This window comes from Ipomoea nil, unplaced genomic scaffold (assembly GCF_001879475.1).
Source record: "Ipomoea nil cultivar Tokyo-kokei standard unplaced genomic scaffold, Asagao_1.1 scaffold2845, whole genome shotgun sequence".
NCBI lineage: Eukaryota > Viridiplantae > Streptophyta > Magnoliopsida > Solanales > Convolvulaceae > Ipomoea > Ipomoea nil.
In genome coordinates, this window is record NW_017619273.1 from 5,963,802 (window position 1) to 5,985,229 (window position 21,428).

Below are 21,428 nucleotides of genomic sequence, written 5' to 3' on the forward strand. Positions count from 1 at the left end.
GGCTGGCCCAATCTAATCCATTTGCTACAATGAACGAACTAGGGCTAGCCCGCTTTATACTATGGACATGGTTAGGCTTTAATTTTTGACCCATGAATCGGGCCAACCTGCAGGTCCATCACGTTGGCCAATACAATTTTAAAAATATGTAATATACATATATACTTTAATTTAATAAAGTAATGACTGATGCGATCATCATATTAAAAAATAGTGATATTGATTTTATGCTTATTAAATTCTTATGTATTTACTACTTATTGAAGTTGTAAATTAAATTTTTTTTTTTTTTAAAGTGACCTTCTGCAGTGCCAGCAAAGTACAAAACATCACTTCTTTAAATTATTAAAAGCAGAGTGTACAACTACAGATTTAGCTTTCAAGATAAGCACACCACAAACATTTCTTTATATAAGATTAATAATTGTTCATAACATAACATAAGATGTATAAATAAAATACATAAACCAAAAAAAAAAAAAAAAATGCTTTTGATGAAAAGTCCAAAATGCAGATCAGAGAGCTTTGACATGTACATACATACAAATACCAATTTAGTTAGTTAAACCTTGAGCTGTTGTTCCTCTTTCCCCACCATTTTTTTCTCATTTTATCACTAACCATTTCTTCGTTTCCCTGCAGCTTATGCAATATAACCTTGGTTTCCCTTAGCCTTGTTCCGTAGTCTTTCTTCCAAGCTTCAAACATTTGTTTGAGCCTTCTGAGCTCACGGTCAGGATTCAAGTTAGCGTCGACCTGACCTGATTTGACCTCGACCAAGAACTTGGCATCATCACCGAATACTTGACTCCTTTGCTCAAACTCTTCCGCCAGTCGGCTTATTACACTCAGGCCAGCGCTCATAGGCCTCGCTCCTCCACTGCTGCTGTCGCGGTTCCTGTTGCTCCCTGCTGTTTCAATTCCCAAATGGATTGATTCTCTATCGTCACTCATTGTATTGACTGATGCATCGGAGTTCCTCTCCATATCATCCAGAGCAAGGCTCTTCTTCGCAATAGACAGGCTGGATTGCAGCGATCTCATTTGCTTTTGCCAAACCTCTTCCATTGACTTCATTTTCAGCTCGTACTCTGACCAACGGTTTTCATACTGCTGCAGCCTCTGGTGTAGGATGTCATTATCCTCTTCTTTTTCTCTAAGTGCAGCTTCAGCCCTTAAAACGCGGCGTTGTAATTCAGATAGAAATGAGGACTTCACTAGCACCTCTTCACACTCATTACCCTGTATGTATACAATACAAGAAGCTCATCAATCTCACAAGTACAAATTAAAAAGCCAGCCAGCAATTGGTCGGGATTGCAACAGAACTCAGAACTATATATAGGTAGGACTGTACGAGTGACTTTCTGATTATGATTTTGAATAACATTGAAGTTCGTTATAATAGAAGATTAAGCAGGCCTCCTGGCAAGGTGTAATGATCAGACATGAGCTCTGCTCATTGGTGTTCCAAACGCTAAAGCTTAGTATATTCTTCTACACAGTATTGTGCAAATATTGTAGGGAGCTTTAATTTGCACACTTCTGAACATCCCCATGTATTGCACTTTATCCCAATAGGATATAGTTTTCTATCAGGTAAAAGACACATTTAGAATCTGTTTGGAAACTCAAAAAATGACTTCCAGATTTTTAGTATTTTGTACACACAAAAAAATGAAGTCAAAGGAAAATATTCATTCTGGTCAAAGGAAAAATTATCCAATTTGGCGGAAAATGTCTTCCTAATTTTGTAGTTAGAAGGCATTTTCCAAATTCTTTATATTCCATCTTTCTTCCCTCTCTTCTTTTTTAAGTTAGTTTCCGGATTATTATTATTACCACCACTACAACCACCACCAACATCACTGCCACCACTACCATCAACACCAACACCACCACAACTACCACCATCTCCACCACCACACCTCTACCACCACTACCACACCACCACCATCACCACATATTTTTATTTTATTATTATTATTATTATTATTATTATTATTATTATTATTATTATTATTATTATTATTATTATTATTATTATTATATCAAATAATATGTTCATTTTTAAGAAAATGAACCAAACAGAAAAAGATAGTTTTCTGACATTCAGTCAAACACCAGAAAGTTAAAATATTTTCTAAAAAATGAGTCATTTTCTAGAAATCATTTTCCAGGTTTTCAACGGACCCTTAATTCCATAATTACCTTTTTGCCTCCAAACTGTAGCAGCCCTATATCCCCGGAGCATCTTCTGACCAACCACCCACGGATAACTGTAGGAAAAAAAAAAAAAAAAAAAAGAGAATAAATCAACAAATCTGCATCTTCTAGTAAAACGCAGATCATTTTTTATCATTATATACTGTAAACATTAAAGCCAGTGGCAAAAACATCCTTTCTGACAATCCAGGCAAGCCTGGAGTAACTTTTATCTGAGCCTAAATAAAGCCCCAAATGACAGCAATTGATTTGAAATACATTCCATTTGCCATTAAAGATGTCCTACTTGACCATTGTCATCAGATCAGTTTGGTCATAATGGATTAATTTGAATATTTACCTGATTGTATAATGATTGATGCACTATGAACATTTTTGAAGGTCCTCCTGTGAATCTGTCCTTTTATCTGTTTCTGTATACAAACAGCTGCTCTATGTTTCTGTAATGAGATTGCATATTCTCTTCTTGTTTTCTCACCACGAACAACTATGCAGAATTAGTTATGAAGGGATTAGTTCCTTGTACATCAAGATAAAAATTCCAATATTCGATTGAAAGCAAGCTAGCATACATGACTGAAGAGTTGTAACTCCTCTCTTCAAGTGTTTCAGGTAACTACGGGCTTGATGACCTCTAAAGGAGCTTTGAACACGCAAGATACCGTGGAGGGTGCGATTTCTAGTATCCTCAAGCACCCCAACCTGAAATTAATGCCGCAATTAAGTGACTAACCATAATGCAACAACCTGAATGTAGCAATGAAGAATTTCTTGTTCGATCATCAGGTTAATCACACGGACTGAAATGGAGAAAGAGGGAAAGCAAGGATAACTATTTATCTCACCTGCCCTGTTCGGAAGAACAGCTTGGTGTATCCAACCTGATACATATCAGGCAGAATGTTGAACTGATGGAGTATTGCAACTGAGACACTAAGTGGATCTTGTGATGCAACATGGTCCGATAGAAGAAATCCATATCTGATATCATTATATATGACGGCAATTATAAAGATGGTGAAAAATAAAAACTTTAAGATGCTTCACAGTGACAACAACATTCAAGCTTACCTTCTAGCAAACTTTTGATGGGACATTCTAGTAGGAAATCCAGATCTCGATATTCGAACTACTTCTAAGACACCACAACATCGCAGCTGTTGCAATACGAGTCCTTGATCATACTTTCCAGGAGATTGAAAGCTGTTAGGCTTTATACAACGTATAAAATGGGGTGTTGTGCTCTCTAGGCGTTGCATCAATTGGAACAGTTGACCCTAAAAGTACAAATACAACCACAATTTAAATATAATAGCAATCTACACCTGTCCAGAAAAAGGTATAATATTTTTAACGACTTGAATAAAAGGATGAATGAATTGCTCTTACTAAACCTAAAATTTTATTTCTATTACGGAGTATCATTTTTGCACTGTTATTGAACTATAAAATCATTTATCCTAAACAAAATACTGTATGCACTTTATGGTTCAGCAGTTATTTCCACCAAACTGAATAAATAAACCATAGAATTACATGGAGCATAAGTCTATCTGTAAAACAATTGCTCTGCAAGATCTATTATACACCCAGCAGCTGATTACACTTCCATTAAACAACACGAAGCACAGAATACAAGTCTTTAAAAATTTTAACAATAATACAAAAATTAACATTCACTAGTATTTTTTATAAAAAGTTTACAATAAGTAAAAACATTTAAATATCATGATCTTTTTCCTTGACCTTTAATGCTCAAAAGTTGATCATCACAAGCCCAGCAACCATGTTGGTGCTCCATACTTAAAATAATTTAGCGCAAGTAATCGCCAAGATATTTTATGTTTTATAAATCAATTGTAAGTCTGTAATATTACCTTGAACTTTGTGGCAACGCTTAATTTCTGAGAATCTGCTCCCCCTGATTTGTACAAGGGCCCAACAACAGGCTTCTCGCTTTGAGTTAACATATTAGATGCAAATATCTGAGGAAGGTGGCACTTGCAAGAAGATAGAAGTTGAATGGAATCCAAGTGGAGTAAATCACGGTTCTTCTCAAGAAAACCAAATGCGTCATATGTTACCTGGGGAAGAAAGACCACTGAACTTCCAGATTGAAGAAAATAAATGAAATAAAGCTGAACAGTTCTAACAGGTCATTCTGATATTCTCAAAACACACACACATCAGTTGTCTGTAGAAGCACTCTCCAGAAAGTGATATGGCCATGCAGTGCTACATAATATACCAAAGAAAAGCACTAACTAAAGCTCAACTTCAATCATCTTAAATCCTGTATTAAAAGGCCAGGCCTAATGTCCTAAACTCCTACAACATTGCAAGATGGAGAGAAAATATGTATGCCACCCTAACTATATTTTCAGAGACAATTTTCAGGGCTGAACCAATGACCTGATGACAATCAAGGGATAAACTGATAAAGAACTTGAAAGTAAAGGATTATTTTCTTCCCTTTCTTCTGGGAAAGGGTTGAGAGGTCCGCAAACAAGAATTTATCATAGACCTGCATACCTCGCCTGCGTAATGGGATACTGTAAAAGACTTCTCTCGATCGCCTTTGAAACAAGGATTAGAATTTAAATGCTGCTTGAGTTTATTGGCAAATGTCATGTCGGTGCCATTTGGAAAGGTGGACTCCTCATCTAAAAGAGATAACAATCCAAGTGGTTTCTGCCAATAGAGAAATGAAGTTACAAAGAGATCAACTGCATACCTCATATTGAACTACAAATAATACGAAGAGTGTCTTGACAGAAAACATGAAGATCTTAGTTCTCACATCAGTATCAATAATTTCACCCTGTGATACAAAATGAATTTGCCCACATAGTTTTACCAACCTAATGGCAATGCCATGAGTGCTAGAGTCTCAACATGTTATTGTTAACAGGATGCCAGGAATGATGTAACAGAGGATTGTGTGGGCCATCATTTCCATATTATTTGGCAACTTGAGGAATGAGAAGAACAGAACGCAGAGTAAAAATGTTATGCATTCATGACAGCAAATTTCTTAGAAGCAGAACATGGAGTCAGACAATCAGACAAGGCTGGAAAAACAATTAAAAATAATTTAAGTATACAAGATGTTACAGTTTATGTATATAAATATACATGACTCATCATTCCCTAATTATAAGTGTTGTTCTGTAATTTATAAAAATTCAATACTCCATACTATAACTGTTGAAATAAGAAGGATATATTTAGTAATAAATTAATAATATCACAAAATAATTACGGAGTTTTCTAAGCTGTAAATTGTTGAATATTAGGAAACTCCTAGTAGGAGTGGGCTTAGTTTCCTATTCCTATTAGCCTTGATTTAGTCCCCATGTTCCTATAAATATTGGATCCTTATATAGATAGAAGTATAGAGTACACAGAGAGACAATCTATTGTAATCTTTCATTATAATATATTGTTTCTATTCTCTTTTTCTTGGTTTCTCACATATTTTGCTTCGGCCTAACTTGCGGGTGGTTGTTATTCTCCATCCGCCAAGCCTTTCAATCAATCAATTTCAACATGGTATTAAAGCCTACTTTCCTAGGCTATTTTTCTTCCAATTTTTCTGGCAACACCTATTTTTCAGCGTAAACAAAAACCCACGACTATCTCTTGGATTCCGACGTGTCTATGATGGTTTACTTCAAGATCTATCACCACAATCACACTCGGAATCACTTCGCGACCTTGCCCAAGAAACACCGGTGTCATCCGCCACAACACTCGCCCACACGCGCCGTCACAATTGCTTGATCTCCGTTTGGCTTTTCTCAGATCCCCTCTTCTCCAGTGATTTTGTGATCTCACCCCGTACACTGTTAGATTCCTCTCCTCTTTGCGACCTTATCTGGAAAATTTCGTCGTCATCCTACACCATCTCCAGCGTCACGTGCCGTCGCATCCTTCAAGCCCTGACGCATGAGTTCTCCTATGATGTATTTCTCCAGTGAAAATTTTCCAAATTGTTGTTTTGCCCTTCTTTGGACCTTTTCTGGCGAAATTTGAAGGCTTTTTGGGTTTGTTGCCAAACTTCTTTCCAATGTGTTATGGCATAACCGTGTTTGTTTCTTTATCTCCGATATACCATATTTATCCCAAGGGTGTTCAATTTCAGCACTACTATATTTTATTTCTATAAGCCTTTGATTATTTCCCATGTTTCAAGTAAGGGGGAGTGTGACTATTTAAAATCAATCAGTGTTCTATTTTACTTATTTTACTTTCTTTTCCTGGTGTTCTACTTTACTCTTATTCTCATCAATGCCATTGGGTGCGTTATCTTCATCACGTTGCTTTGAGTTTATCTTCATTACTATGGACTCTACTGCATCCTTTGCTATTCTTTGCTCCCTTTCGCCTCTACCACTCTTGATGAAGGGCTTTTTTGGCATGTCCTAGAGTGTTTATGTTGTGTTATCTAGAGGCTATTCATGTTCAACTCTATCCTTGGTGTTCATCTTCATTAAATAATCAAAATCTTAATCTCGAAATATCTACTTAAAAACATTACTAAACCAAAATGTTTATCATAACCCCCCCCCCCCCCCCCCCCCGCCCCCCCCCCCTAAAAATAAATAAATAAAAAAAAGTGATTCAGTACCTTCTCAAAAAGATTTAGGCAATCTTTGTTGTCATCAAAATCGACTTTTGTCCAGTCAATGCCATCTTGGATGTATTCCTGGAAATAAATCCAAATCTCAGATCAAAGTTGACATGGCTATGCAGGCAAGGATACCAAAACTCTATGAATCCATAGTAGAATTCAAAATTTCAAATGCATGTGAACGTGTAGACCCTTAACAAGCACTTCTAATCACACTCTAACTGGTTCTACTTTTAATCATATTGGTGACTGGTTCTACATTTTATTGTGTTAAACACACAGAATATCTCTTTTTCTTGTGTTCTCAAGGATCTAAATGACATCTATAAATCAGCATGCTTCATCCTTTTATGAGTTTATCAAATGAGTGAAATTTAATATGATAAAACTAAGTTGGTGAGATCCAAAGAGAGTCCTTGAACAGTAAGATAACTCCAAGAGAACTTGAAGCCGTGAAGGTGCTAACCGATATAGAAACAAAATGAAAATAAAAATTCCAAAAAGTTCCTACATTTACAAACCATCCATTAGAAAAAGCAAAAAAAAAAAAAAAAAAAAAAAAAAAAAAAAAAAAAAAAAATCCTTCACGTATGATTTTCATATTTTGAATAATATGGATTACCATATTAGATTATTAGTTCTGTAGAATGATAAAATTCAGGCAAAGTTACAGTGTACTATAATAGAAAAATTAGACATAGGCATATTACAAAGCAACAAAAGACCATTTTTATTGTCTCAAATAAACAACAAAAAACTTTAGGATAAAATTTTCAGCCAACATTATCTCTAGCATAAGTTTTATTCTTCACTTCTTTATCCATAAGTACATTCTAAATATCTGTGAAATCTTGTTCTGATCCAAAGTGTTAAACAAAAAAAAATGCAGGTTAAATTTTCTGCAAGAGATCTAGTTCATCAGTTCAGATCTTGATCATCTATGAAATAAGAATATACTAAAAAGTGACACATAAATTGGTCAGTGGGAGTAGCAATTTTGATAGGTTTGAGCTTAGATTGGTGTTAGGCAAAGTTTCTTCCTGTTGAAATGTTGAATATTAAACCCTAACCCTTGATTGTAGTGGTGGACTGGTGGGCTTAGTCCAACTTGTATCTCATATGTATATAAATATAGGACCTTATGTACAGTGTAAATACACAGAAATAATAATAAACCTATATTTTTTTACACTTCCCAAGCATTTGGCATTAGGCTTAGATCCCATACCCCCCCCCCCCCCCCCCAACTGCAACTCCCATTGATGTACTCTGTACAGAAAAAGACTAGATGATTTTTTCAGCATATCTTGGAGAAAAGATAAATAGAAAACAGCATCTAGTCTAGTGTAGACAAGATGTATATTTATATAAGTATTTTAGGCGAGCCGAAGAAAAAACCTTAAAGTGAAAATGGGCATGCCTCACTAAGGCATTTGAATGTCAGACAACAATGAGCTTTAATATAAGTAGAGAAACAGGACAGTCACCTCTTGTTCCAACTTGAATAAGTGGCGATTAAAGTGCTGCTGCAATCTTTCATTGGCATAATTAATACAAAACTGCTCAAAGCTATTCCTCTGAAAAGGAAAGTGAAGTTGAATTACAGGACAAGCAAGAAACAACAAAAACAGAGAATAAAACAGACCATACCTCAAATGATTCAAAACCATAAATATCAAGAATGCTAATAGATCTCCCAGTTCGACGTTTTCCAACTGCAAGTGACTTATTTATTTGTTCAACCAACCAATCAAATAAGCAAGAATAAATTGATTTTGCCAACGCATCTCTTGTTTCAATGGCCTGAATGATGTAAACATATGATCCAATAAGTACTTAGTCTCCCAGTACATAAAATATCTTAAAAAATACCACTTTCCACATAAAACTGCTTAATCTGAATGTATCCATGCCTGAGATGCCGTCAGCTTTTGAATTATATTATCTTTTCCAACTCTCATTTTTCGTGTTGACAAAGCTAGTTTTAATGCCTCAACCTCACATCCCAATAAAGTAGCAACAGTAATCAGACCTGGAAAGTAGATATCAAAGTTAACATCAAAACTTCCAAGTTACAAGAAGAGCTACTTCTCTATAAGCACATTAAAATGATATAAACTAACAGTTATGAAATACAAATTTTGGGGCAAGAATAATTGAAACTGCAGAAGTGTTTTGCTAAACCCCTGAAGCTCTTTCGACCTTCAACCTACTAAAGAGTTTTAAGGTTTTAAAAACTTTTACCTTCATCATCAACAGGTTCAACATGGTTTTCACTGTCAATAACCGTAAAGGATATGTTCCCCAGCCATAACACTGCTGCTAGCATTGAGAATACACTTTCCTGGTCTTCCTTGCTAACATGGACAACATCTAAAGCTTCCTGAAACATAACAATAAAATTTAGCCTCTGGAAACATAATTTTGCTTCACATGGAAAGAAAAAAAAAATATCAAAACAGATTACAATAATGTGAAGCATCTGCAAAAGTCTAAAATAGACTAGGAAAGAGAATTACTGTGACAAATTTAAATTGTTCGGCATCATCAACCCCAGAAATTGAGAAGCAATTACTTTGTCTCAAATATTTATACTCATAAGCTCCCTTCAAATTTAATTTGTCTGCAAGAGGAGACTCAAAAAAGTGAAAATTAAGAAAATTCATACTTAACATGTCAGAAAAATACATTAGAAATCAATTACATGGTAGTATCCGGGAGTAAGGAACAAGACATTTGAACTGCGAAATACTATAAATAAATTTCCCTGTATCACATTATTCTTACAGTTTCAGCATCTATCCATCTAGGATTTTGCAACTCTATAAAGCAGCGTGAAAATATGGAAACCATTCACTGTTTAAGGAAACTTTTTACTTATGCAGGACTATAAATATACAGCAACCATCTGGTCTGAGTTTAACCTGGTTTTGGTTTGCAAATATCCTATCCTGACTTCAAGCTCATACCTAATTTGTAGTGGAGAGCGCCAGATAAAATATCCCCTCTACTAATGATTTCTCACATGGCCCAAAGAGACGAGGGGAAAAGTCATTTTTATGTTCCCTCTAACAGACTTATATGGAGTATCATTTCTTATACACACAAGCAGACATAACATTTTAGCAAGCAAACTGTTTGTTTGCCAAACTAATGCAATGAACACCCCATTAGAAAATTAATATTGTATTAGATTTGTACCCCTTAGTGCAGGTGGAGCTCCCGAACAGAGATGATAAAAGATATGATATGACCTTTCTCCCTCTGTGCACTGGACCACTCTTGACTGCAAGTAGAAACTTAATGAAGTCAATATAAGAAACACTTGAATAAACCAACATTGAAAAAATATAACAGAAATATACCTTTTCAAGTAGAACTGAGAAGATTAAGCACCATATTGCAGAGCAGAAAACAAAAGTGCATCACAATGTTAGTCAGAGTAACATCATAAAGTAAATATCATGTGCATACACATCACAAGAAAGCCAAACAAAATGCTTGCTTACAAGTCTGAATATTTGCACCAGATATCTTTCCAGTCTCACTAAAATGGATTTCAATCAGCTTTCCCTGTCAATGAATCGCTAAATTATCAAAGTCTAGCAACAGTACATCAGAACTTCACTTGTACAAAATATCATTATATTCCATTATATTAACAAAGAAAAAGGATTAACTAATGATTATTAATTAAACTTACAAATCGACTTGAGTTATCATTCCTTAATGTTTTTGCATTTCCAAAGGCCTCCAATATGGGATTTGTTTTCAGAATTTCATACTCAATTCCACTGCCACCTCCAAGTGCAGCCAAGTATTGCATTGCAATCTTTGCTGTCTCAGTCTTGCCTGCTCCACTTTCTCCACTGGTGACAAAACAAAGAGTAAATAAATGAGCAGCGCTTGCAATGTACCCAAAAATATAATTCTATGCCTTACTGGCAGAACAATACCAGGCAGGACATGTAGTTTATGTAACATGGTATATTTAATATGCCACTGGTGAAAACACTTCATGCCTGTCATCCTTCAATAATTCATGTTTCACTTGGTTATCAAACCTATGCTTATGTTCGTTACATTCTTCAAAGTTTCAGTAAAGAAAAAAATCGAAATCAATACAGTTTAGGTATAGTTTTGAATTTGACTTTCAAACAAAGTTTTCACTTTTACAAGACAACAACAATGATAACTATGAAGAATTGAACTTGCTAACCTTATAATAATAGACTGATTTACTTCATCTGCAATAAAAATGATGTGTCAGACTTCTCTAAAATAAATAACCACAGAAGTCCGTGAAACATAATCATTATCCCCAGGAAAAAAAAAAAGAAAAAAAAAAGAAGTCATTATGTAACCAAAGAGTACCTCGAACCATCTCCCTCATTGCTGTATCTGTGATAGCATACACATGTGGGCTATCAGAGGATTTACGCTTATATGTTTCAATGTCATCATTCCCATACAATGGAACATTCTTGAAGGGATTAATCGCAACAAGAACAGGTCCAGCTTTTGACTGGAAAATGAAAATACATTATTTTATGAGTCAAACAAGTTCTTCACAAGCGAGATTAACAAAACATCCAAATATGTGCTTACGTATATGATATCTCTATTGTACCGGTACTGAAGATTATACAGAACTGATGCCTCATTCAGATAACTTAGTTGCATAAGATCATCCACCCCATCAAGGATGTCTGGATTAGCTGGTAGCAGATTTTCAGATTTCACATTTTGCACCTGAGATCAAGGCAGAACAAAAAAAAGATAAAAGAGATATTGAATTGATTACTTTACATCTAAAAAATCCAAATAAACTCACTCTTCCATCAGAGAATGATATCACTGACTCAGTTCCAGAGGTGGATATGATTGTTACTAGCTGCCAGTTTCCATCCGGAAGTTGTAACCAAGAACGGACCTTTTAAAAAAAGCCAACTTTAATAAATAGGTAATAAAATCAGTAAAAATGTGCAAAGATGATAACAAATTCAGATGGGTAAATCCTCGGTTCCTATGCAAATATGATTACAAAAATCAAGAAAAGGCCCAATCACCCCAAGAGAGAGAGAGAGACAGAGAGTAGAGACGCAGTTAATTCTCCACATACGCAGAAAATGATAGAAAAGAACATTTCATTGATAAAGGAGAAAATATTACTGGAAAATGATGACAGCAGAATATCCCAAAAAGAGAAAACATTTATGACTGTTATTATCCGAAGCAAATCAAAAATATCAAAGATAGATTAGACAGTAGCTATCTACCAAGGTTCAACACTGGAATAGAGTCATAGACAATGGAAGTACAAGTAAAACGCATCTGAAAAGGAAGCAGACACATGATCAGGACAGCAAAAGCACCTTGACCACAAATCTTCTACATCCCAAATTACACTTATAACAATGGAGGCCTTGCAGTTAAATATACATTAAACAATATACTGTTCAAATAGCTATCACTCTGAGAATCCCAGCTGTTAAAGTAAAGCAGCCGGAAAAAGGGAAGAATGATGGCAACTGTTATTATTGAACAAAGAGATCAAACAAGGATGTGAAGAGACACCCTCCAGCAAGAATATAGATCCTTTGCCCAGTTCCTAGAGCTATATTACTTAGGATGTTTATTCAATGCCTTTGAGGTCCCTACTTATGATGTAATACAATGTATATGTTAGGAATCCGAAATGAAAAAATAGAGAGAAACACATTGGTTTATAAGGTCACAAGTTAGACTAACTAATTAATTGAATTCAATCCCCAGTGTGGTTTGGCCCATGTGCATTACAGCCCGATTGAGTGACCTCGGTTCAATCTTAGATTCTAACATGATATCAAAGTTTGTTTGGCCCACTTTGTTTGCCCAATAGTTTGTCTAGATGTCCCGTCCTAGTGGCCCAAGGTCCGTTCACCCAGTTGCCTGCCCATGGTTCACCCAATTCCAAGCTTCCGTTTCAAGGGAGGGTCAGATCCAATTCAAGTTTCAACCAGTTAGATTCAAAATGGCCCGGTTGTCCACTTGAGGGTGAGTGTTAGGAATCCCACATTGAAAAAATAGAGAGAAGCATATGGGTTTATAAGGCCATGGGTTAGAATAACTAATTGATTGAATTCAATCTTTTAGTAAACGGGATCAATTATGGAACTGATTTTCTGTTAAATCTCATGATTTATGATTTGTTTATGGTCTGCAAATTTGCTGCCTGATTTGCTTGATTTCCATTCTTGTGCTGACTGCCTTTCTTGAGTAATATGCCATCCAATGGTTCTGATGCGTGTCAGAGGCAATGCACTTCTTTATCAAGTTTCCTTCAAAGTCTCAAACCAGGTAAAAGAGCTTTATGTCCTACAAATTCCATTGCAGCATTGCCTACTCTTCTCTTTTAATAAATGCAACCACTATGCAATGTAAGGTGCTCCTAGCATTAGCTCATAAATCACACTGGATGAAATTGTTGAATGGAAGTACAGGAGTTATCATCACACTAATATTCCACTCCTGAAGTAAAATTGTAGAGAAAATTTCTAGTATAGGATGATTAGGATCAGGATTATTTTATTATACCATTTTCCATTTTCCAAGAGGACATACAAGGAAAAACAGAAAGAATGAAAACAAAAACTAGCTTCTCACATAGTTCACAAGGAAAGCACAACACCTAATAATCAATTCATCTAGAGCATATTATTAAGGCATCCAAAATTTTACAAATGTAAAAGGAATAGCATAATACTCTACGTATTAGCCAACAGATTCATCATTTAGGGGAGCTCCCAATATTTTTGCCTTTTCACCAAACAGTAGATGAATTATCTACTACTCAGTAATATTGTTGTTGTTGTTATTGTTGCTGCTGCTATTGTTGTTCTTGTTATTTTGAGCAAAACAGCAGCTGATCCTTGGAGAATAAAATTGGATCTGTTTCATTTCTGCAAAGTTTAAAATGTCTCTTCAAGCTTGACCTCATATACAGAAGCTACCCTACAGTTTCATTCACTCAGGAGCTGTAAAGCATGAACCATCAGGTTCATAAACTCTCAAACCATTGTCTCAACTCTCAAAATACACTAGGAAACAAGATGCCACTAAAAAACAAAGCACATAACTAATCGGTTGGTTTTTAAAGCATTCTTCAAATGACAAACATAAAACGTGACAAGAACTAACTTAATGGCATGTAGATAAGTCCAAGATTAGGAGGTTACCTTCTTGGCTGCATAGAACTTGTTATCACTCCACTTTGACTCAGCACTAGTTGGGGCAACCGATCGTGAAGGGTAAGTAGTGACATTCAGATCATCATCAACTGCAGAAGGCCTTTCATCAGCAGAAAAGCTAAAACTTCTGTAAGGGGATTCGTCATTGTCCTCATTAGAAATGCCATTAACCTCAGCGAAGAATTCTCCATTATCTGCAACCATATCTGATGCCATCCTATAACCTTTCTGATTCACCACATCAGGTTTCTTTAAGGAAGCAGAATGCACAAATCTAGCATCCAGAGGCAAAGATTTGATTGACTGAAGAGATGGCAAAGAACCGTTAGCCCTCTGTGTCATTCTTTTAACTGCTTCCCTTCGACCAAATTCTTCAATATGATCGGGCTCTAATAATTGGATCAAAAAGCTAAACCTTTTCTCCTCTTTTTCTTGACAAAAGTGAATTAAGCTTTCCACAAGGTCCCACTATGGAGAGGAGCATAACATACAAATATAGCTTGCCAAACACACACCACCAACAATAGACCCCAAATAGTGGCTCCTTACTGATCAATCACACCATCACCACATCAACATCAAAATCACTCCAACATCATCTCCAAACTATAGTATCCTCAAAAAAAATCTTAAATGTTCAGTTAAATAAAAAAAATTGTAAGATAACTGAAAAAAACAAGTCACCCTAATCGAACAAAAACGAACTTCCAAGCTCCAAATCCAGTCCCAACCCCTCAATTCGCTTCAACAAAACATCGCCAACATATCACAATTCCGATCCCTCCAAACACAATGTAGTCTACAGGTCCAGCAAAACTCGATCTGACACTAACCTCAAAAACCAAATTCCGTCAGAAATGCTTCACTGGAAGTGATAAATCTGTACACCTTCAGAAAAATAAAATTATTACAAAAAAAGAGTGAGAGCTCAAACATGAAACAGACAGCTTCAACTTCAATCTTCTCTCCGCATCACCAAAACATCATCAAAGTCGGTTCCAACACATGCATTTAACACTGAAACTACACCCAACATTAACCTATTTCAAGTAAAAAAAAATACCAAAATTTCGCAAAATCCGACTGAAAACCCTACTGCTAATCCTCGGGTGGTTCTATAGAGAGAGAAAGAGAGAATCGAGAAAGAAAACCCCCAAAACTAACGGAGAAGGAAGAACATTTACCCTTTTGCTTTGCTACTCTCTGTACTTCTGTAGCAATCTTTTTCTTCTTTTACCTCCTTAAAGCTCAAAAAGCATTTTAGTGGGAAATACAAATACTGAAATACAGTACTACTGAATTATTATTATTTTTTTTTTTTTGCTGCAAATTTTTTTGAATTTTTGAACACCTTGAATTCAGAAGCATTTGAAAATCACATGTTGTTAGTTTAGTGAAAGGACGATAATGCCCCTTCTCCCTCACTACTACTACTGACTATTTGTATTTTGGACCACAAAAATAATCAGAATTCATAAAAATACATAACCAACCAAATTGCATGGTTATAATATAGCTAATAGCAGTGTGTAGATAACTGGCTTCTCTTCCTCTGCAGTGATCAGTGGTGGATCAGATGACATGCATGCATGAATGCAAATGGACAAAGTTCTTGCATTGTTTGTGTGTGTGTGTGTGTATATATATATATATATGTGTGTGTGTGTGGTCACGTTCAAATGCAAATCAGTCTTTCCATGTGACTTCTCAATTCCAACCGAAGATGCATGGAATAAAGAGAAGCGGATATCATGAAATGACACAAATGCCCTCCTCTCAAATAGCCATCTAACGGGAATGTAGAAGTAGAACTAAAATTGTCCTCGTCTCAATAAGTGTGTTCATAAATTGTCTAAATGTTGTATGGAAGACTAAAAATGTTCGTGTCAGTATAAGTTAGGACAAAAAATGTCTTTTATTAATAATATAATTCATACAAGCAAAGTATTTAAAGTGGAGTAAATTAAACCTCAAGAGGGATGAGTGAAGTTGAATACAATCAAGTACTACTCAAGTGGAGGAGACTCATACGAGATGCTATAGAACTTGGTTGTCAAGCTTAGCTTCACGTTTTGAATTGGTAATTTTATTAATAATTTTAAATTTATAAATATAATTTCAACTATTGATTTAAAATACAAATAAGTTAAACTCAAGTTTTAAAAAATAATTTCAATTTTATAATTATAATTTCAATTTTCAATTTTAAATACAAATAAATTAAACTCGAAATTTAAAAATATCTCTACAAAATTTACATTAAACTCAAAATTTAATACATAAACAAAAGTACAAAAGCATAAATAAAATGAAAATTACATTGAATTGTTGTGGACAAATCTTCTTCATGATATATATAGTCGCAAATCATTTTGTGATTTGCTAGTTGTTATTCTATCATTTATGAAGTATCTTTATACAATATTTGTAACTTCATGGCCTCGTCATATTATTTCTTTGCCAATGCGCCCTTTTCCTTTGCCACAACGTTTCTTTCCTATGCCGCAACGTTTCTTTCCTTTGCTGCAACACTTTTTCCTTTTGTCGCAATGTATTTATCAAGTATTTTCCCTAGTCGATTGTCAATTTCGACAGTTCCCACTTTTCATTTGCCTGTTCTCTTGGCAACCATTCCAATAGGACGTGCGTGTCCAAACTTCAAGTTCATTAATATTATCGTATTCAATTGCAATGGGTATGTACTGTTCAATTAATGGTAACGTTTCCAAGTTTTTTATTGTGCACATACTATATGCGTGACATATCGAAATTTAATGATTGACATTTTTTAAACAAATGTCACACATGTTCAAAAAGGAAAATGCGATACCTTATAATTATTTTTGTATTATGTGTAAATGCTAACCAACACGTCCAAATTACTCCATTGCTAGCTCACTGCTGGCCACCATTACAACCACCTAAGCTAACACCCTTTGCTATGTACTTGTAGCCCTTTAATTTGCAAATATTTTATTTTTCTTATTAATTAATAATTAATGACTACCATGACTGCACATAAGCGTTGTTTGATTAAGGTGAAGACAAAACATCTTCGTCTAATTAACAAGCGACCTCATTTCGATCTCATCTTTATTTGTCCGGCCATGGGACAATCATGAATGCTTCCCGCGTCTTTGTATACAAGCTAAGACGAAGCTCGGTTGCTATAAACAATCATGAATATTTTGATTTTAAAACATAAACAATAAGGAGCAAAATGATGATGATGACCAACATGTAAATTATAACAAAAAGGATGCATATTACACTGCTGAAAATTATGAAATTTTCGACCATTTAAAAGTGATCTTAAATCAAGTCGAAAGCAAATAGTGGTCGGAAATAGCAACAAAAAATTTATCGGATACCAAAAGTGGTTGGAACAAGACTTAAGTGTATTTCTTTTGGGTCCCCCTCCCTATGGATCCTTAAAAATAAAAATAAAAATAAAAATAAAGTACAACTATACAAAATTAATATAATTTTAACCCCCTATCTAAAGAATTGAATATTCCAAGTTCCAATCTAGCCCTTACGTACCAGTACCCAACACCTTACGCTTCCGATTTCCAAAAGAAAGAAAAATCATTGAAAACATATGTGGATTGGGGCCATTAAATCATCAAATTTATTATGGTTTTAAAGTATGGGATAGCAACTGCTTTACACTTTTGTAATGCATTCCAATCAACCACCATGATTAGTCACTGTGGAAACATATTTGATTTTTATAAATTATATATAGAGTTAATCAACGATTTGGCCCCTCAATTATTAGCAAACTGTCAATGTAGTCCCTCAATTGCTTATTCATCGATTTGGTCCCCAAAAACAATTATTTTTAGTCGATTTAGTCCCTCCGACCGTCGATTTGGTCCCCGAAAATAATTATTTTTAGTCGATTTAGTCCCCCCGCCCGCGACAGAAGACGGTCTGAGGGACTAAATCGACTAAAAATAATTGTTTTCGGGGACAAAATCGATGAATAAGCAATTGGGTGACTACATTGACAGTTCGCTAATAATTGATGGACCAAATCGTTCATTAACTCTTATATATACTAGTATTTTTTATGTGCGATGCGCAAAAATAGGTGTCCAATATTAATACTTTATATTAAAATCTTAGATTCATTTAGGTTTTATATATTTATATTATTGTAAATAATAATAATAATAATGCAAAACATTTTTATAAATTTGATATTTATATTTTAGAAAATAACTAACATATAACGTAACTCCAATATATAATGTGTATATATTATTATTATTATTATTATTATTATTATTATTATTATTATTATTATTATTATTATTATTATTGAAGAAGATAAGAAAATATATTGGATGCATGTGCATGGTAACAATATAGTGGAAAAAATAACGGAAGATATAACAATATGGGTATGTTTGTTCAAAATATTGTATAGTACAATTCTTATAGCATAATGTATAAAAATGTAACGAAAAAAATGAACATAACTGAAGGTATAACTTTCATTTATACTTATTAGTTTTTAGACATGGAAAATGCTAATTACAACATCAATGATCATATGCACAGCTTATATTATTCCAATCAAAACATGTTAGCTGTTTATTATCAATATATGGCTACATTGCATTATAACATGTGACATGCATGTGGTTGTTAAATTTATTTAAGGTGCACAGTTTGTAATTCAATTCATTAAAACAACATGTTTTTTTTTTTTTTATGTATTATTATTGACTAATTGACTCTATTACAAGGTAGTGACGTTCCTTGAAAAAGAGCCACAGAGGTGTCAACTGATTACAATGGTGCTTGCAACATGTTAAGTAATAAAGTATATAAAACAATGAATATGCAGTCTTATTACTATTAGTTAATCTTTAATTGAGATAATAAAAATACATCTTCTGGATGACGAAGGAAATTTAGGGTGCATCTAGGTAAAATCCGCTCCTGTGTCCACAGGTTCGACTAAGAGGGTGTTGATAAAAACTGAACATGTGAGCTTCTGAGGTACGAGAATCAGTCTTCACATATGATCCAGAATTCATTTATAAATTGAATAAATGGATAAAGAGGAGGTTTTGGTGAAGAATATGTGGCTGTTAGGGCAATTGTTTTCTCAGGTGATGCTACTGGCCGGTTTGAATGTATTTTATGTATAGTGGCTGGCTTCTTTTGTTTTGTTGGATTGTTCTTGGCCATTAGCCAGCGTCGTGTAAACTCATTTTGTATTTTCAACGTTTCAAGTTGAACAAAAAATAATCAAAGTTAACATTTTTGTATGTATCCTTATGACTCATTAATTGTATATTCATATCGTATAAGACATGATGGATTCTACAACTCGTATATGTATGGAATATAACGAACGAATAATAAAACGGTAAATATTGTATTAATTGGATATAAAATGCTATTACAGAGGTTCGGGACGTGTAATAACAGTACAAATGTTATAAGAAAGTATGAGATGCTTGATTAGGACACCGGGGGTGTTTATATACCCCCGGCTGCTATGGGCCCTGGGCCCGCGGGACTCGCTCCGCGCGAGGACCCAGCCCTTGGCCGAGCTCGGGGGGTCGGCCCACGCCGACCCCTACTGGGACGACCCGGGGGCGGCTCATCCTGCATCGCGGGTGGGCACGGGGTCCAACCCAGTTCGTATTGTTCCGCCCCGCTCCGGTTCCGTGATTATTCCATCAAGACTATTTCAGTATTTCACGTGAAATAGTATAACACTTTAATTTTTATAGAAAACGTAATATTTTTTAAGCTAAGAATCGGACATACCAAAACTTGTAATTACTTTAGTTATAAATTAATTACTTTAGATTGATATCTCCAATTTGGTTCATGGCTATTACTCAAACTGACATTAATTTCATTCCCAATTTTTTCCACGCACATCGTTGTCAAATTGATTTGTTTAGTCATCGTTATCAAATTGATTCTTCAGCATACCGACCTAGTGACCTACTATCATGCATGGAACCCTAGTGAGTAATGATGGAGAAATAAGACAATTGACCATGTTTGGTAAATAACTATTAGTTGTTAGCTGATTGGGTTAATTAGAGGGTATAATTAGTTGATAACATTAGCTGATTGTAGAAAAGTGTTTAGTAAAATTAGCTGTTAGTTGATAGTTGTTTGGTATAATTTTCTTTTCACAAAAAGCTAATTGAAAAAATTGTTTTGAGTAACTTTTTGAATTTTAGCATTTTGAAATACAAAAAGCTAATTAAACAAACACTTATATTGATTTTTAAATCAAGTCAAACAGTTAAACAATTAATAGTAATCAAATAAGTCAAAATTAATCTATATATAGGTTAACTATTTTACCAAATAGGACGAAGACTAATATAATTTGACAATGATGCATATAACAATTTTAAATGATATTGACATCTTTGTGATAGTGAGAAAGCAAATTACTCCATATCTAATTGTTAATAGTAGTTTTTTTTTTTTTTTCAATGGCACCAAGTTGCTCCTTTATAAGCGAGGTTGTAGGATTGAGTGGAGACGGTATTGGCTCTTTGTGCTCCAATAAATTGAAAAAATAGTTATGAACAATACATTGTAACAGAGTCAGTAGTATTCTAATTATTAATAGTTAAATGACCGAAAGTACACTTTACTCATTTTATAATTTACTTTGCCCCACCTATAATGAGAAATTAGTTTCCCTTACCAACCTGTTTTAATATATATATAGACACTTCACCCTTTCTGATTATTGTCAAATTTAAGGGTTAGTTATTCCATCCAAATATATGTATTAAATGATTATTTTATGGGTTTATACCGAACTTTAATTTTATGCTCAATAGTCAACACTGTTTTTTTTTTTTTTTTTTGAATTCTACTGACTTTATTACAATGTAGTATTTGGCCCAAAATAATTATAAACAGATATTTAGTTATAAACAGATATTACATTGTAATAGAGTCAGTAGTATTCAAAAATAATTTTTTTTGCCAACAATATTTCATAATAAAACGATGTTGATTTGATATTTTGACAAACAACTTTCCAAATGCTTATTGAACAATTTTGCTTGTGTAAAGATTGCCAACTACATACTATGTAATCTATTGAAGATTGATAATGAATGGATTTTCAATCACAATATATAAGATTATTAGTGACCATATATTACTTACTTTTTCGATAACAAATGGAAAAATTATAGTTGAAGAACACGTTGTCGAACTAGCCGTAACTGTTTCAAGGACTTGTTAGAAAAATTATACAAGTACAACGGAAACACCAATCACTTTTTTTAGATTTGGCGTTTAAAATGAGAGTTTGAACAATCTTACTCTTGAAG

The 21,428-nt window shown here is 34.3% G+C and overlaps 1 protein-coding gene across 1 annotated transcript; it reads right to left on the minus strand.

The window, feature by feature from the left end:
* Positions 1-377: 377 nt before the first annotated feature.
* Positions 378-14,975, minus strand: LOC109160271 (myosin-1-like). The gene is made up of 23 exons (XM_019308564.1): positions 14,077-14,975; positions 11,694-11,792; positions 11,468-11,611; positions 11,234-11,384; positions 11,079-11,106; positions 10,563-10,728; positions 10,369-10,432; positions 10,225-10,238; positions 10,061-10,145; positions 9,379-9,482; positions 9,104-9,242; positions 8,773-8,891; positions 8,510-8,662; positions 8,347-8,436; positions 6,857-6,934; positions 4,759-4,917; positions 4,104-4,310; positions 3,298-3,503; positions 3,072-3,207; positions 2,799-2,928; positions 2,567-2,713; positions 2,212-2,279; positions 378-1,242 (listed from the first exon to the last, which is right to left on the minus strand). Exons 1-23 carry the CDS (start codon positions 14,428-14,430, stop codon positions 559-561), a joined length of 3,525 nt encoding a protein of 1,174 aa, XP_019164109.1. The 5' UTR covers positions 14,431-14,975; the 3' UTR covers positions 378-558.
* Between the last annotated feature and the right edge of the window lie 6,453 nt (positions 14,976-21,428).

Excerpts from the sequence above, each read along its gene's own strand:
- LOC109160271 (XM_019308564.1), bottom strand. The coding sequence starts at position 14,430 with ATGACACAGAGGGCTAACGGTTCTTTGCCATCTCTTCAGTCAATCAAA. Across the intron at positions 4,918-6,856 it reads GCCTAAATCTTTTTGAGAAG|AAACCACTTGGATTGTTATC; the intron begins GTACTGAATCAC and ends CTCTATTGGCAG. Across the intron at positions 3,504-4,103 it reads GCGTTGCCACAAAGTTCAAG|GGTCAACTGTTCCAATTGAT; the intron begins GTAATATTACAG and ends TTGTACTTTTAG.